This window comes from Corythoichthys intestinalis, chromosome 10 (assembly GCF_030265065.1).
Source record: "Corythoichthys intestinalis isolate RoL2023-P3 chromosome 10, ASM3026506v1, whole genome shotgun sequence".
Lineage (NCBI taxonomy): Eukaryota > Metazoa > Chordata > Actinopteri > Syngnathiformes > Syngnathidae > Corythoichthys > Corythoichthys intestinalis.
Window position 1 is genome coordinate 52,322,421 of NC_080404.1, and position 18,789 is coordinate 52,341,209.

Sequence of the window (18,789 nt, forward strand, 5' to 3'; positions counted from 1 at the left end):
AATTAATGTTATTTACTTTCCTGCTTAATGTCTATGCATTGTGTGAGCAGTATATTTCATTTACATTATATTTGGTGTTGATTTGTTATTTTAGGCATATATGTTTATATATTCGCGGAAAACACTCAGGTGACTTGAAGTTCCGCTCTGAGACCCCCAATTTGGCCAGATTTCAAAACTGTCCGATTAGGGCCAGCGTCACAACAATTGAACTAAAGCACACACGCACAATGGGTCTTTCCTACAGTGGTTTTTGTTTTATCAGACTGTTTTTTTCATCTGTGTGATTTTGACAAAGATCAGATCGGATTTGATTTTGATTTATGCAGACATGTGAGAAATTCCAAAAGGTTCAGATAGTTTTTCATACCACTGTATGAGTTATATGTATATATTGATTGCAAAATTATTCAGTGATTAATGGACTATCCAAGTCATCGTTTGCGGCAGCCCTAGTTTGAAGGACGGAGGAAGAGATTTAAAGCAGGGCGGCTACGTCCGGAAGGTATTGCGCTCCATAAACGAGGGGTTCACTGTACTTTTGTGACTCATTTTGTGCCGAGAGCGCTCGGGACTTGTTTTTCCGTGAAATAAGCGCGGGTCAAACGTGGGGCACCGGGTCGCTCGATTCTTTTCACTTCATGGCTTGCTTACAAGTGACAGTCTTCTACTGTGATTTTTAACGTGTTTATTATCACTAGTAGACATCTATCCTGCTTCAAATGGATCGGACGTCTAAAACCGTCAATGCAGACGATGTGCTCATGTGTCAATTTTGTTGTTTGTTGCAGTCGTGGAGAATCGTGCTGTTCGGTTTGCTCAACCTGATGTGCACCGCCTGCCTCCTGGTGTGGTGCAGCTCCACCAACAGCATGGGTCAGCGCACGCAAACACACACAAACATACACAGGGTTAACCATTTATAGGGCAAGTGACTAATTTTGGTCGTTAAAAATGAAAATTAACCCTGTGACAACCTGGCATATGTGAGGTTTAACAGAATATTTACAGTGGGGCAAATAAGTATTTAGTCAACCACTAATTGTGCAAGTTCTCCCACTTGAAAATATTAGAGAGACCTGTAATTTTCAACATGGGTAAACCACAACCATGAGAGACATAATGTGGAAAAAACCCCAGAAAAATCACATTTTTTGATTTTTAAAGAATTTATTTGCAAATAGCGGTGGAAAATAAGTATTTGGTCTATACCAAAAGTTCATCTCACTACTTTGTTATGTACCCTTTGTTGGCAAGAACGGAGGCCAAACATTTTCTGTAACTCTTCAAAAGCTTTTCACACACTGTTGCTGGTATTTTGGCCCGTTCCTCCATGCAGATCTCCTCTAGAGCAGTGATGTTTTGGGGCTGTCATTTGGCAACACGGACTTTCAACTCCCTCCACAGATTTTCAATGGTGTTGAGATCTGGAAACTGGCTAGGCCACTCCAGGACCTTGAAATGCTTCTTACGAAGCCACTCCTTTGTTGCCCTGGCCGTGTGTTTGGGATCATTGTCGTGCTGAAAGACCCAGCCACGTCTCATCTTCGATGCCCTTGCTGATGGAAGGAGATTTTCACTCAAAATCTCTCGATACATGGCCCCATTCATTCTTTCCTTTACACAGATCAGTCGTCCTGGTCCCTTTGCAGAAAAACAGCCCCAAAGCATGATGTTTACACCCCCACGTAAAATATGTGTTTTTGGATAGGATTTATTGGTGCTTAAAGGGTTTATTCCGACTTTCGCGGAAATTTGGGATACGTCGCCAGTAGTGCTGCAACAATTAATGGAATAACCCGAGTAATTCGATTAGAAAAAAGCTTCGAAAAAAATTTGTTTAATTTGAATGGCGTTGTAATGGTTTGTTTTGAAAGTGTTTGTATTTAGCTTTATTGATTTGGGTAAATACACTGCCCTCTAGCGGCAACAGTGAATATGACACAACTCATTTAAAATGGCTGAATGCAGCTGCTCCCTGTTAAAAAAAAGTTATCATTTTACAGCATTTAAGCTAGCGGACTTTTGCTATGTGAGTTAGTCAATTGTTCTTTAGTTGTACAGTACTTTTATCCTCATTTATTTTAATTTTTTTTTTTTTTTTATAAACCCGTTTGAGGGTAAGCTCAGGTATTTATTCCGCAACACATTAAATGTTCCTAATCTGATGACTCAACTATTCAAACGAACTAGTTGATAGATTAATCGATTACTAAAATAATAAATAGCTGCAGCTGTGATCGCCAGTGTAGGGACGGAACTTGTTTGTAACCCGGGGACTACCTGTATTCATAGTAATGAACTTATTGTCTGCCTTTACAACAGTAGACGTCCAGTTCATTTAAACTGGGAGGACTGGCTGTAAATGCTCATCGTTCAGTGCTATTGACAGCACTAGACGTCCAATCCATTTGGAATGGGAGGGGCTAATGAACATTTGTTCTAGCACCGTCAATGCCAGCTACTGAGTTAACGGACCATGTGACCCCTGTTGTGTATTTTCTCAAGCGCGTGTACGTTTTTAACGTTCGCGCGTCAAAGTGCTGTTTAAGCAGTAGTCGTTGCTGAAACGCAAGCTGATGATGAGCCTACAAAATTCTCTGTGTGGTCCTGTATCAAATTGTGCAGTCACCAACAAGATCATCTTTCAGCCTTTTACAAGACAGCAGCTTTTTGTCTGCAGACACACACACAAACACACGCAAGTAAGCAGTTTAGGCACATTGTGTGTGTGCGTGACCGAATGTCCATCTTGTCCACGCTGACAAACAGCGACAGTCGCCTCTTTGTGTCACTTACACCTTCTGTGTGTGTGTGTGTTTCTGAGTTAGTGACACACACGCACACACGTGTGGTGTTTTTGTGCCGTCTCTCACCTCTGCCTGTCCTCCAAACATTCGCTGGCACTGACATCTCACTCAACAACGTCCGCGCTGGCTGTCACTCGTTCAAGCGCACCCACGGTAACAGGAAAAAAATCTTTTTTTTTTTTTTTTAATAAACTCAAAATTCCGTAATATGTTTCAAGTCTTTCTTGATTTAGTGTTGGTTTTACTTTTGTTAAGAAAAAATAGGTCCATGATGCATTGAAAAAAATGCAAAAGCCGATATATCTAAGCTAGCAAGCTAATAATTTCACAAATGGGGATGGCGTGGCTCAGTGGTAGAGTAGTTGTCCCCCAACCCAGAGGTTGTGGGTTCAATTCTCTGCCCTGATGAACTTGCCTAAGTATCCTTGAGCAAGATACTGAACCCCACATTGCTCCTGGTGCTGCGTCACCAGTAGGTAGATGGCAATATAGTGTAAAGCGCTTTGAGCGCCTTGAAAGGTGGAAAAGCGCTATATAAGTATAACACCATTTACCATTTACAAATCCCTGTTCAAAATTCTTCAAAATTAAAAACAGGTGAAAATTTCAGACCATGCTGCTCATTGGTCTGTTGTATTCCCTCATATCAAGTGCGAGTCAACCTTCCACTGAGCAAACCAGTTCCTCTTCCCATCAGATCGAGGACTAGCTGTTAAAAGAAATGGATAAATGGTTCCCCCTTTTTCAATCCAAACTCAAAACTCACCTATTCAGACTCCCCTGTCAATAATAATCCCTAATTTCTCTGTGTTTTAGTTTTCTGCTACTTATTTTTTATCTATTAGTATTTTTTATTGTTTTTACACTCAACGGCCACTTTATTAGGTACATCAACAATCCCAGTGGTGATAAACAACAAAAAAAGGGCTAGACTGGTGAGAAATAAAAAACGTTCAATCAACTCTGCCAACCTGTTAAGCATAGTAAGTCATTCCCAAAACTCACCAGTGAATCCAGTCTGGCATCTCCAATTGGCTCTGCTAAATATTAGATCTTTAGCTGGCAAATCTTTCTTAATTAATGATTTTATCAGCAAACATAACCTTGACATGTTGTTCCTAACAGAAACTTGGTTAGATCAAGATAAGAGTTCGACAGTTCTGATTGAGGCAACCCCCACAAACTTCAATTTCTTTAGTGCTCCAAGAACCCATAAGAAAGGAGGTGGGGTTGCCAGTCTGATCAGGGACAGTTTTCAATGCACGAATATTTCATGTGGTCAGTTTGATTCCTTTGAATATATTGTCATTCAGCTAAAAAGCCCTTGCAGAGCTGCCTTGGTAACAATTTACAGACCACCGAAGTATAACACAATGTTTTTTGATGAGCTTACCAAAATACTGTCTTCCGTCTGCATGGACTTTGATTGTGTTGTTTTAGTGGGTGACTTTAACATTCATGTTGATAATCCTGAAGAAGGATGTGCTAGAGAGCTTTTAAATATTTTGGATACATTTGGTTTATCTCAGCATGTCACAGTTCCAACACATAACAGAGGGCACATACTGGACTTAATAATATCCAAAGGTCTTAACATCTCTGAGGTCACAGTGAATGATGTTGCTCTGTCTGATCACTACTGCATTATGTTTAAAATGACCACCCCTGTCCATCCTCTGAAAAGGGAAACAGAGGTGATTAGGAAGCGTTACATAAGTGATAACACATGTGCGTTATTCACACAGGCCTATGCCTCATCATTAACCTCTACAATAGCTCCAGTGGAAGAACTTGTAAATAGTTTCAGTTCCAGTGTGATGACTGTAATGGACACTATTGCCCCGATTAAGACAAAAACTTTGTCAAGAAAGAAGAGGTCACCCTGGAGAAATGCCACACTAGCTATAAAACAAAAACAAGTTTGTAGACGAGCAGAACGCAGATGGCGAAAAAACAAACTCCTAGTTTTTTATGATATCTACAAAGAGAGTCTTCGCAAATACAACCAGGAACTGAAAAATGCTAGACAATCATATTTTTCAGAGATCATTAGTAGAAACACCAACAATACTCGCACACTATTTTCTGTTGTTGACAAACTGACAAACCCACAAGCATCAATACCTCAGGAATTGGCATCTGAGGTGTCCTGTAATAATTTCGCAGCATTCTTTACACACAAAGTACTAAAGATTAGACAGGCTGTGTGCAACTCCGGATTAACAAATGTTACACTAAACACCTCCCAAAATGTCCCCCACGTCAATCTTAGACAGTTTAGCCTCCTGGACTATGCCACTTTAACAGAAATTGTGTCGAAATTAAAGCCCACAACATGCTGCCTTGACATCCTTCCTTCAAACTTTTTCAAAACTGGTTTTCATTGCATAGCCCCAGACATACTTCAGATTATAAATACTTCCCTCCAAACAGGAGAGTTTCCTCAGACTTTAAAAACTGCAGTGATAAAACCTCTCCTAAAAAAAACCTAATCTGGATGCCTCAACCATTAGTAATTACAGGCCAATATCAAATCTGACATTCCTGGGGAAAATTATCGAAAGGGCTGTGTTTGAACAGATCCAGACTTTTATGATGCAAAACAATCTTTTTAACTCATTTCAGTCTGGATTTCGGCCACAACACAGCACCGAGACCGTGCTTATCAAAGTCCTAAATGATATTCGTCGGAATACCGATGCAGGCAAATCATCTGTTCTGCTACTATTGGATCTCAGCGCCGCATTTGACACGGTTGATCACAACATACTACTCAGCAGATTGGAACAGTGGGTAGGGTTTACTGACACTATTCTTCAGTGGTTCACATCCTATTTACATGATAGAGATTTCTTTGTGTCAATTGGAAACTATCAGTCAGAACGAACCAAATTCACGTGTGGAGTCCCTCAAGGGTCAATTCTTGGACCACTCTTATTTAACATCTATATGCTTCCGTTAGCTCAGATAATGGAACAGTATGATATCTCCTATCACGCCTATGCAGATGACACACAACTGTACATTTCTGTGTCCCCACATGATTATAGTCCCTTAGTCTCCCTGAGTAAATGCATTCGTCAAATCAATGAATGGATGTGCCAGAATTTTCTCCAGTTAAATGTAGAGAAGACAGAGGTGATCATTTTTGGGCCAAAAAAGGAAAGGTCAAAGATAAGCAGCCAACTTAGCACAATGTCACTAACAGCTACAAATCAAGTCAGAAACCTTGGCGTAATTATTGACTCAGGCCTAAAATTTGATAGCCATCTAAAGTCCATCACTAAATCCGCTTATTACCACCTAAAAAATATAACCAGAATTAAGGGGCTTCTGACTCAACAAGACATGGAAAAACTTATGCATGCATTCATTTTCAGCAGATTGGACTACTGCAACGGTATATTTACAGGTCTTGATAAAAAATCAGTCAGGAAGCTGCAGCTAGTACAGAATGCTGCAGCCAGAGTCCTCACAAATACAAGGAAGCTGGACCACATTACACCGGTTTTGAAATCGCTACACTGGCTTCCAGTGAGTCAAAGGATAGACTATAAAATACTACTGCTCGTCTACAAAACACTTAATGGCCTTGGACCAAAATACATGCTTGACTTGTTAGATTCCTATGAGACATCTAGACCCCTAAGGTCGTCTGGAACGGGTCTTCTGCATGTTCCAAGAACAAGAACCAAGAGGGGTGAGGCAGCATTTAGTTATTATGCTCCTCACCTCTGGAACAAGTTACCCGAACGTCTGAAGTATGCTCAAACTGTTAGCTCCTTTAAATCAGGGCTAAAAACGCTTTTGTTTGGCACTGCATATCCATAACTGTCTATATATTTCAACCTACCTGCCTTCTATTCCTATTGTGCTTATCTCCATTGCTGATTTCAATGATTATTAGTAGTAGTAGTTTTTGCTTTATTTTTATTTTTGTTTTATTTTTATTTATTTATTTTTATTCTGTGATTAGATGTGATCATTTGTCTTGGTTTTTACGTTGTGTTGATTTAAATGTGATTTTTATGGTCTTCATGTGATGTAAAGCACTTTGAATTGCCTTGTGTTGAATTGTGCTATATAAATAAATTTGCCTTGCCTTGCCTTGCCATCTGTCCAACTGCTCGTTAACACTTAATTTCTAATCAGCCAATCACATGGCGGCAACTCAGTGCATTTAGGCATGTAGACATGGTTTAAGACAATCTCCTGCAGTTCAAACCGAGCATCAGTATGGGGAAGAAAGGTGATTTGGGTGACTTTGAACGTGGCATGGTTGTTGGTGCCAGAAGGACTAGTCTGAGTATTTAAGAAACTGCTGATCTACTGGGATTTTCACGCACAACCATCTCTAGGGTTTACAGAGAATGGTCCGAAAAAGAAAAAATATCCAGTGAGTGGCAGTTCTGTGGTCAGAAATGCCTTGTTAATGCCAGAGGTCAGAGGACAATGGCCAGACTGGTTCGAGCTGATAGAAAGGCAACAGTGACTCAAATAACCACCTTTTACAACCAAGGTAGGCAGAAGAGCATCTCTGAACGCACAGTACGTCGAACTTTGAGGCAGATGGGCTACAGCAGCAGAAGACCACGACGGGTGCCACTCCTTTCAGCTAAGAACAGGAAACTTAGGCTACAATTTGCACAAGCTCATCGAAATTGGACAATAGATTGGAAAAACGTTGCCTGGTCTGATGAGTCTTGACTTCTGCTGCGACATTCGGATGGTAGGGTCAGAATTTGGCATCAACAACATGAAAGCATGGATCCATCCTGCCTTGTATCAACGGTTCAGGCTGGTGGTGGTGTAATGGTGCGGGGAATATTTTCTTGGCACTCTTTGGGCCCCTTGGTACCAATTGAGCATTGCTGGAACGCCACAGCCTACCTGAGTATTGTTGCTGACCATGTCCATCCCTTTATGACCACAATGTGCCCAACTTCTGATGGCTACTTTCAGCAGGATAATGCGCCATGTCATAAAGCTGGAATCATTTCAGACTGGTTTCTTGAACATGACAATGAGTTCACTGTACTCAAATGGCCTCCACAGTCACCAGATCTCAATCCAATAGAGCATCTTTGGGATGTGGTTGAACGGGAGATTCGCACCATGGTTGTGCGGCCGACAAATCTGCACCGTGTGATGCCATCATGTCAATATGGATCAAACTCTCTGAGGAATGCTTCCAGCACCTTGTTGAATCTATGCCATGAAGATTGAGGCAGTTCTGAAGGCAAAAGGGGTCCAATCCGTTACTAGCATGGTGTACCTAATAAAGTGGCCGGTGAGTGTACATCTCTTTAGTATTTTAAATTTACTCTAAATGTTCTATACTTTATTATTTTTTACTGTTTTTAATCTTTAATTTGTTTAAAAAAAAATTTCAATGATTGCACGTGGACTTTGAGTGCCAGAAAGGCACCTACAAATAAAATGTATTATTATTATTATTACTATTAAGCCTGTAAATTGGGAGCAAACCAGTCCAAAACCTGGTCTAAAAAGCCACTTTGCCTAGATTTAATAAGCGTCGGGCTCTGCGTTTCATTACCTTCGCCTAACCCCTTAGACTTACTCACCAAACACCTGGGGTTTAATCGAACCCAGTTAAAGAACCACTGTTTTAGGACTTGGGTCAGGTAATCAGTATACAAAACCATGGACTCCACCATCAGTTGACAAGTCAGCTCCCACAGACTTTGCCTTCCCGTAGGTGGGCGAACCATAGAGCGTTGAGGTGGCTTTCACTATTCATTGTGATAAACTCAAAAATACGCTGCGTTCAAACGCTGGATTTAAGTGGAAATAAGACAAAGGTTTTACTGCATATAAGCAGGCAGGATTGTCTCAAGAGTGATTCGGGCGAGGATTCAATGTAATTATTATATTTTTGGCACCATGTATGCACTTTGAAACGTGGTGAATACAATGAAATGAATGGAAAAAAATAATCCAAACTTTAACGTAAAATTTTTACGTAAAATGAATGATAACTGCCCGTTTTTTGCTTTAACCAAGAATTTAGACTGTTTTACGTTCATATATATAGGAATTCCGCGATTTAAGCATTTATTTGAAAGAATTTTCAACTTAAAAAACTTTTTTTTTTTCTTGATGGCTGCAATGTTGGATTAAACAATAGTCACTTTGGCTTGAATTATTTACGTAAAATGAATGATAACTGCCCGTTTTTTAGTCTAGACTGTTTTACATTCATATCAGGAGAAATTCTGCGATTTAAGCATTTATTTGCAAGAAGTTTCTACTTAAGAAGCTCTTTGTTTTGTTTCGGTTTTGAAAATATTTTAATTTTAATTTTTGAAAATAGGCCACCTACAGATCGGCCCCAAGCCCCACGTCCTGTGAACTGATAGTCAATGACAAAACAAGTAATAAACATGAAAAAAAGCTATTTTCATCCTTCTGCTATGAGTTCATCACTAGTAGACGCCAAATCCATTTGAAGTGGGAGGAATGGCAGCGAATGAATGTTTAGTTGCTGCCATCCCTCCCACTTCAAACGGATTGGACGTCAATGGCAACCCATGCTAAACAATGAGTTAATTTTGGGGCATTTCACATCATTTTCTGCTGATTTTCGGCCACTTCCCTTTCTTCTTTGGGCATTTATAGGTCACTTCCTTTCCATCGATCAATTCGGATTCATTTTGGCTCACTGCTGTTGTTTTTTATGCATTTCTGGGTCTTTTTCTGTAGATTTCAGCTCACTTCCTGCACGTTTTTGGTCACTTTGTGTTGATTTTAGGGCATATCCGGGAAACTTCCTTTTTATTTTGGGTCACTTTTTGTTGATTGTTGGGCTTTTACAGGTCACTTCTTGTTGATTTTAGGTTACCGAAAAAGAAGTAACTCAAGGATGTCCCCGAATGAATAGGAAGTAGAGGCGTGCGAAATTTCCGATTCTTAGATTATTCGCGATTCGCCCGTGGAAGATTCGAGAATGATTCACAAACATCCAAATTCCGATTATTCAATTATTCCAGGTAAAATGAAAGCAGTCAGCGCGGTCTTTGGGACGCAATGAGGAACGGACCGAGAGTAAATATCATGTTCAACTCATGCCGCTAGATCAGGGGTGTCCAAACTTTTTGCAAAGGGGGCCAGATTTGATGTGGTAAAAATGTGGGGGGCCGACCTTGGCTGACATCCTTTACGTAGAACAATATATTTAAGCAAATTTTAGCAAGCCATTTTGTGTGTCACATTTGCTTTATTATTATTTTTTAATTAATAATTTCAACAATCTCGCAACTACCCTTTGTGGCGTTCTCTTTCGGCTCTCTGGCTCTTGCGAAATCCTGCTGCTGTAAAATTGAACTAGCTTCAAGTTGCTTAAATTTCTCGCTACGTATCGTCCCTGTAATCTTGTCGTACGTGTCAGCGTGTCTTGTTTTGGCCTCACACTGAACTCTTTAAAAACAGCGACTGTCTCTTTGCAAATGAGGCAGACACAGTTGTGAAGAATTTTAGTGAAGAAATAGTCCAATTTTCACCTATCCTTGAAACGTCGGCCGTCCCAGTCAACTTTCTTTTTTTTGTTGATTGTCGCCGTTTTAGAAAATTGGGAGTAAAGGGTCACACGGAATAATGTTGCTTAGAGTGCTGCTGCCTTTTAGTGGGTAAATGAGGAGCAGCATTTAGTGTGTAAGCTACCTCATATGCTGGTGGAAGTACTGCTGACCAATTTATCAAGTCTGTGTGCGGGCCAGACATTATTGATTTTATGACAGAGGCTGGGGGCCGGATGAAATTTGACCACGGGCCGCATTTGGCCCCCGGGCCGGACTTTGGACATGTCTGCGCTAGATAAAAAAAACAATCATACCTGACTGTGGCCGACAGCCGCCACAAACGACGCTCAGTTGCTAGTTGCTACAAAGATATGGCTACAGTAGATATCATATATTTGTAGAACTAGATGCAAAATGACAGACGGCGCCGGTGTTAGAACATGTATTATTGAACAGAGATGCGAAATGACAGACTTTCCGGCGTTAGTAAACAGCCGCCATCTTAAAGCAGTGACTTCTCTAGAAGGCTCTGTTGTAGCAAACCTAATTAACTTTTTATCTAAAATACTCCTAAATTGGCAGAATCTTGTCTTGAATCTATCTTTAAATGATGAAATAGTTTTAAAACTTTGACAAAAGTAGAAAGAAGGGAAATTATGGAATAACGGGAGCAATTTTAACAACTATAACAGTTGATTCACAACATTAAATTAATTGAATGTAGTTTAAAGCTGCTGATACAGAATGGGGACTGGAGTATTTTGTTTACTGTTATTTTTGTATATTTGTTTACTGTTATATGCTAACTTCATACTGAAATAGTAGTTTGGTTTAGCCTGAGAGGATTTTTGAACAACTTTGGAACTAATGTACAAAACATTAAAAAGGAGGGGGGTGCATCAATAATCGTTTTATAATCGAATCGGAGCCTCTGAATCGTAATCGAATCGTTAGGTGCCCAAAGATTCCCAGCTCTAATAGGAAGTGACTCCAAATCAACAGGAAGTGACCTGCAAATGCCTTAAAATGAAAAGGAATTGACCTGTAGTGTAAATGCCCACAAAACTGGCTGTGAATGCTCTGGTTTCAGTGCCATTCACGGCGATACACGTCCAATCTGGTCAAAATGAATTGGATGTCTAGCGCCATCAGTGGTAGCCAGTTAGCTAACGTAGACATTATTCCAATGAAAGATTTTGGTAGCAACCATTTTGTTTGTTTTTTAAACAGTCACATCTTATTGAAACGTTAAATCGATTCTTAGTGGTAGCATATCAATCACCTTTTGGGCTGCAAAGTATCGTGATCTATCATCTTTTCGATATATTGTCCCACCACTATTCATAAGTCAAAGTGATCGTATTTAAACTTGTTTTTACGATTTAAATCAACAGCAACGTCACGATTCTTTTTTTTTGTGCCACACACGATGTTAGAAGTCCAATCATCTAGTGTTCAAACATCCTTCGCTCTGAACTGAAATTTTTAGCAGTCTTTTTTGGGAAAAGTCTTGTAGGAGCACAAACCACATCATCATGTTATGACCTCATTGCCTGCCATTGACTCAGACAGACAACAAGGGGCAAAACACACGGGAGGCCACGTCGCTCGCTTTAATACGTTTTCTCTGGAACGAGCATGACAAGGCGAAAATCGACAACCCTCTTGCGGCGAAACGACACGCGATGTTCGCGCATGAGGAATTTTGCGCTCGTGCACGTATACGTGTACCAGTGACACAATATAAGAAAATGGGAAATGGTTCTATTTAGGGCTGCAGCTATTGAATATTTTAGTATTCGATTAATCGATGGACTAGTTAGTTCGAATAATCGAGTAATCGGATAAAGACAGAACTGTATAATTTAATAAAACACAAAAAAAAAGAGGATCTATGTACAGAAAAAGAACAATTGGCTAACTTACATAGCAAAAGTCCGCTAGCTTAAATGCTATGAAATGCTTAAGTTTTTTTTTACAATGCTCTTAGCAAATGGTTCAGACACATATTCCCACAAAAAACGGCTAAATATACCTATAAACCAAATTATGTATGCATTAAAAAAACATTAGCTCAAACAAAAACTTAGCTTACATTGGTCTTAACAGGGAGCGGTTGAATTCAACCATGTGAAAAGAGGCAGACCAGAGGGCAGTGTATCCACCCTAATCAATAAAATTAAACCATTACGCCGCCACTTTAATTAAACGTATACTCGAAGCAACAAAATTTAATTTGAATATTTTATTTCTATTTGAATACTCGAGTTAATCAATTAATCGTTGCAGGACTAGTTCTATTTCTGTTGCTGTCGCCTGGCACTAGAACCAATCAGCAACGGATTTAATGGTCGACAAATCACCTGCGAGGAGACTGGCCAACCCGGAAATTGACATTCATACAGTATGCTACACTTTGTCAGCATGGCGGGGAAAAAAAACTGTCAACGTTTATATTTAATTTTTCTAATGTATTTCTTGTACATCTGCTGTTCTTTACAAGTTTCAATGATAGTAAAACATTGTTTGTCCTTTAAAAAAGTTTGTCAGCATGGAAGAGCGTGTCATTTTAGCAGCATACATGCAATATACACATAATTTATGATACCTCTCTGCATGATTTCCCGGACATAGACAAAAAAGCGGCGGTATGGGAAGTTGATGGTGCTCCGAAAAGACTGTAAATTTTAAATACCCTCCAAATTCATAGCCAATCAGGGACTAGCGATGACACACAGCCAGAGGGCGATACGTGTCGCTGTCGCTTACATGCAGTCGAATCGCATCCAGTGTGTTGGCTTCTAGCTAACCAAGATGACTTTCGCATTTCTCCGTCACTTGTCGCCTCCTGTGTGTTTTGCTCTTAATTCATTTAAAGTGGGAGGAATAACTGTATGCTCACCTTTCAACACCATTGACTGTGCTATAGATTTCCAGTCCATATGGACTGGGAGCAGCAATTGGATAGGACGTCTAGCGCCGTCAGTAGCAGCCAGTGAGTAAATGACTGTGGAATGTACAGTGGGGCAAATAAGTATTTAGTCAACCACTAATTGTGCAAGTTCTCCCACTTGAAAATATTGGAGAGGCCTGTAATTGTCAACATGGGTAAACCTCAACCATAAGAGACAGAATGTGGAAAAAACAGAAAATCACATTGTTTGATTTTTAAAGCATTTATTTGCAAATCATGGTGGAAAATAAGTATTTGGTCAATACCAAAAGTTCATCTCAATACTTTGTTATGTACCCTTTGTTGGCAATAACGGAGGCCAAACGTTTTCTGTAACTCTTCAAAAGCTTTTCACACACTGTTGCTGGTATTTTGGCCCATTCCTCCATGCAGATCTCCTCTAGAGCAGTGATGTTTTGGGGCTGTCGTGAGGCAACAAGGACTTTCAACTCCCTCCACAGATTTTCTATGGGGTTGAGATCTGGAGACTGGCTAGGCCACTCCAGGACCTTGAAATGCTTCTTAGGAAGCCACTCCTTTGTTGCCCTGGCTGTGTGTTTGGGATCATTGTCATGCTGAAAGACCCAGCCACGTCTCATCTTCAATGCCCTTGCTGATGGAAGGAGATTTTCACTCAAAATCTCTCGATACATGGCCCCATTCATTCTTTCCTTTACACAGATCAGTCGTCCTGGTCCCTTTGCAGAAAAACAGCCCTAAAGCATGATGTTTCCACCCCCATGCTTCACAGTGGGTATGGTGCAATTGAGTATTCTTTCCCTTCCAAACACGAGAAACTGTGTTTCTAACAAAAAGTTCTATTTTGGTTTCATCTGACCATAACACATTCTCCCAGTCCTCTTCTGGATCATCCAAATGCTCTCTAGCGAACCGCGGACGGGCCTGGACGTGTAGGATTTGAGTCCCTGGCGGCGCATTGTGTTACTGATAGTAGCCTTTGTTACTGTGGTCCCAGCTCTCTGTAGGTCATTCACTAGGTCTCTCCGTGTGGTTCCCACCGTTCTTGTTATCATTTTGACGCCATGGGGTGAGATCTTGCATGGAGCCCCAGATCGAGGGAGATTATCAGTGGTCTTTTATGTCTTCCATTTTCTAATAATTGCTCCCACAGTTGATTTCTTTACACCAAGCGTTTTACCTATTGCAGATTCAGTCTTCCCAGCCTGGTGCAGGTCTACAATTTTGTCTCTGGTGTCCTTCGACGGCTCTTTGGTGTTGGCCATGGTGGAGTTTGGAGTGTGACTGACTGACATTGTGGACAGGTGTCTTTTATACTGATAATGAGTTAAACAGGTGGCATTAATACAGGTAACGAGTGGAGCCTCGTTAGACCTCGTTTGAAGATGTTAGACCTCTTTGACAGCCAGAAATCTTGCTTGTGTGTAGGTGACCAAATACTTATTTTCCACTCTAATTTAGAAATAAATTCTTTAAAAATCAAACAATGTAATTTTTTTTTTTTTCCCACATTCTGTCTCTCATGGTTGAGGTTTACCCATGTTGACAATTACAGGCCTCTCTAATCTTTTCAAGTAGGAGAACTTGCACAATTGGTGGTTGACTAAATACTTATTTCCCCCACTGTATGTGGAAAACGTAGGAGCTAACATCTTTCTTCATGGCTGTTTTTTGCAAAGCACGTCCAAACACAGCGGGAATGTTTGCCTCCGTTAATTAACGTATGAATACACACAGCAGCGTCGCGACGTGATGCGTGCTCGTACGTGCGTGAGCGCGCGGGCGTCCCCCCGCGGGCCCTGAGTGTTCCCGTGTGTCGGAACGCAGCTGGTGAAGCCTCCCACAGGGCCAATGCGTTATTCTTTCTCTCTTTCTGGCAGAGCGGCAGTCCAACCCTGTTTAATCAGTACATACCATTTTTTCCCCAGACTATGAGTTGAATTGGCTTATTAGCAGCTTATCGAAGGATCGCTGCCAACCTTAGTGGTTCAAATCGATTGGGCGTCTATCACCGTCAGTGGCAGTTAAGGGATTTGGTAGTGATTAGTAGAGGTGGGAATCTTTGGGCACCTAACGATTCGATTACGATTACGATTCAGAGGCTACAATTCGATTATAAATTGATTATTGATGACCCCCCCCCCCGCTATTTTGTACATTAGTTACAAAAACTTAAAAAAATAGATAAATAAATAAAAATAAAAAATTTTAAAAAGCCTCGCAGGCTTAAATAAACGACTATTTCAGTATCAATTTAACAGTTAAAAACAATAAATAATATACTCAAATCCCCATTCTGTATCAGCAGCTTTAAACTACATTCAATTAATTTATTGTTGTGAATCAACCGTTAAAGTTGTTAAAATTGCTCCCGTTATTCCATAATTTCCCTTCTGTCTACTTTCGACGTGAAAGTTTTAAAGATTCAAGTCAATATTTTGCCGATTTCGGAGTATTTTGATAAAAAGTTAATTAAAGGTTCGCTTGGAAGGTTCGCTACAAAAGCCTTGCAGGGAAGACTACTGATTTAAGATGGCGGCCGTTTACTAACGCCCGCATCTAGCTTTTTGTACATGTGCTGCTAACGCCACCGAGTCTGTTATTTTGCATTTAGTCCTATATAAATATGATATCTACCGCACCATTATGTGGACGTAGTTTGTAGCAGCTGTCGGCAGCAGTCAGGTATGTTGTTGTTTTTTTATCTCGCGGCATGAGTTGAGCTAGAGCCGTGAGTTGAGCATTGTCATTACCCGAGGGGCCGGGTAATGACAAGCATGATGTTTAGCTACTCTCGCTCCGTTCCTCATTGCGTCTCGAAGACCGCGCGGCGCGCTAAGTGTGTTTTAGTTCCGCTTCACTTGACATATTTCAATAATCGGAATTTGGATGTTTGTGAATTGTTCTCGAATCTTTCATGGCCGAATCGCGAATAATCTAAGAATCGGAAATTTCGCACACCTCTAGTGATTAGACGTGCTGATTACAGGTTTCAAGGTATACCATGGTATGAAAATGTCAAGGTTTCAAAACAGCAAAAAATTTCCGTCATACCGAACCTAAAGTATAAGCTATTTTTTATGTCCCAAAAGTGCATGGAGAAATCCCTCGCTTGCAGGTGCAAGGCTCAACTCTCCCGCACTGGTTATGTTCAGTGTCCGTGAGTCAGCTGTGCAACACGATGGCTGGAGGAGGTGAAACTCCTGAACTTCTCCCCCCATTGAAGAAAACAAAATCACTGGTATGGTAATACAGAACAGTTTGACGGCCGCGGTTTAGAGGAGGAGGGCCAACCGACATGTAAAACATGTTTGCAGTATGCAATATGATTTCGCATTTATACTAGGGCTGTCAAACGATTAAAATTTTTAATCGAGTTAATCACAGCTTAAAAATTAATTAATCGCAATTCAGACCAACTATAAAATATGCCATATTTTTCTGTAAATTATTGTTGGAATGGAAAGATAAGACACAAGACGGATATATACATTCAACATACTGTACATAAGTACTGCATTTGTTTATTATAACAATAAATCAACAAGATGGCATTAACATTATTAACATTCTGTTAAAGCGATCCATGGATAGAAAGACTTGTAGTTCTTAAAAGACAAATGTTAGTACAAGTTATAGAAATTGTATATTAAAACCCCTCAATGTTTTTGTTTTGATAAAATCTGTAAAATTTTCAAACAAAAAAATAAACTAGTAGCTCGCCATTGTTCAGCACCACCAATTCTCATGGTGCTGAAAACCATAAAATCAGTCGCACCCAAGCGCCAGCAGAGGGCGACAAAACTCCAAAAACACAAGTAACAAGTGCACATGTCACTGTACTGTCATTTTAATCTGTTTGAGTGGGGCATGTGCGTTAATTGCGTCGAATATTTTAACGTGATTAATTTAAAAAATGAATTACCACCCGTTAACGCGATCATTTTGACAGCTCTATTTTTTACAAAATTAAAGGTTAGCAAACAGTGTCATGAACGTTTCCCACCAGCTAAGAGAATTAACTCCAGCGTGTTAGTGTGTCTAGCGGTGGTAAAACATGGTGTTTTTTTCTCTCTGGCAACTGTCTGTGTTAAGAGAGTGTGTTTATAATGTGATTAGGGCTGCAGCTATCGAATATTTTAGTAATTGAGTAATCGACTGAAAATCCTATCGATTAATCGAGTAATCGGATAAAACATATTTTTTTAGGTAAAGAGCAATTATAAATCTACATGAGAAAACAAGACATTTCATCTAATATTGAACCATTTTCAGTCAATCAATGTCTTTATTTTTGATGTACATTTTTGAAAACAGCCAACAATTTCATCTCAGATGTGACTAGAATAAAAAAAAGACCAATTCACTACTTTCACTCCAAAAACTTTTAAGATCTTATAAAAAAATATATATATTTCTTACCTAAAAATGCCATTACGCTTGATAACACACATCACTTAAAAGTTAAGTGTTTTTCCCACGTGTTTCAATTGAATTTCCAATTGTGTCATGCCATTTTTGAATTCTAGTTAAGTTTTAAGTTCGTCTAAACTAAGTCCTGATAGAATTTTGAGTTTTTGCAGTGTTCAAAATAAATGTATTGTAACATAGCAGGTTATAATATGGCGGTGATATTTGCATGAGTTCCTGAATGCACCGCTTGACGTGCGGGGGTGAGGGAGGTGCGGTAGAGCGATAGACATGCCTTCCTGTTGTTGTTGTCGTTCCACAAGTTCGCAAAAAATAAATAATTGCAACCTAATGACGCGGGTGACTCTTTGTCAACGTTACAGTATGATACCTGCTGTATTGGAGCACATTACGGACCAGTGCTACTTATGTTTTATCCAGCAATGACTACTGAGCTAAAATTGACAGTTAGCTTTATATTTTCATTTTACACCCTCATCACTCTATAGCGCTATGTTTTCACAGATTAAATAAAGCCTGTATGTAAGACACGTTAGCCACGCATCGACAGTGCTCTTAATAGAAACCTAGCCCTCCGCTGGGCTAACATTACGTGAGCGAGTGACAGTAACTTAATCTTATTTATTAGCGCTGAGAATTGTACTGCTTTAGGATGGCGGCTGTTTACTAACACCGCTGACTCTGTCATTTCGCATCTAGTTCAACATACAAGTGATATCTATGAGACGCATCAGATGCTACCTGCTACCACCGTAACATATTGGGGGCTAGTTTTTAGCAAAGTCGGTGTAGTTTGGAGTGGCTGTCGGCTGCAGAAAGGTTTTATTATTGCTTCTTCCTCTACGCATGTGACATCAGCGCTTTGTCCTGCATTAAAAGTAGTCGGGGCAAAACATGATGCTTAGAGCTGGCAAAATTAAACGATTCCTCGAGGTGAATAAAATTACTCGGATCAGTTTTTAAACTCTAGTTACTCGAGTTCCTCGAGTATTCGTTTCAGCTCTAAATGTGACCATGATACGAGTCATACACACCTGCTTTTTATGGAAAATAATTCAATTGTTTTTGTTACCTAGGA

General features: G+C 40.0%; 1 protein-coding gene across 1 annotated transcript in view; it reads left to right on the forward strand.

Annotated features, from left to right (window-relative positions):
- Positions 1 to 18,789, forward strand: part of slc30a6 (solute carrier family 30 member 6) — a 146,527-nt gene that overhangs the window by 10,813 nt on the left and 116,925 nt on the right. The window contains exon 4 of the mRNA XM_057849282.1: positions 792 to 876. Coding sequence (XP_057705265.1) covers positions 792 to 876 — 85 coding nt within the window. The remainder of the gene's footprint in view (positions 1 to 791; positions 877 to 18,789) is intronic.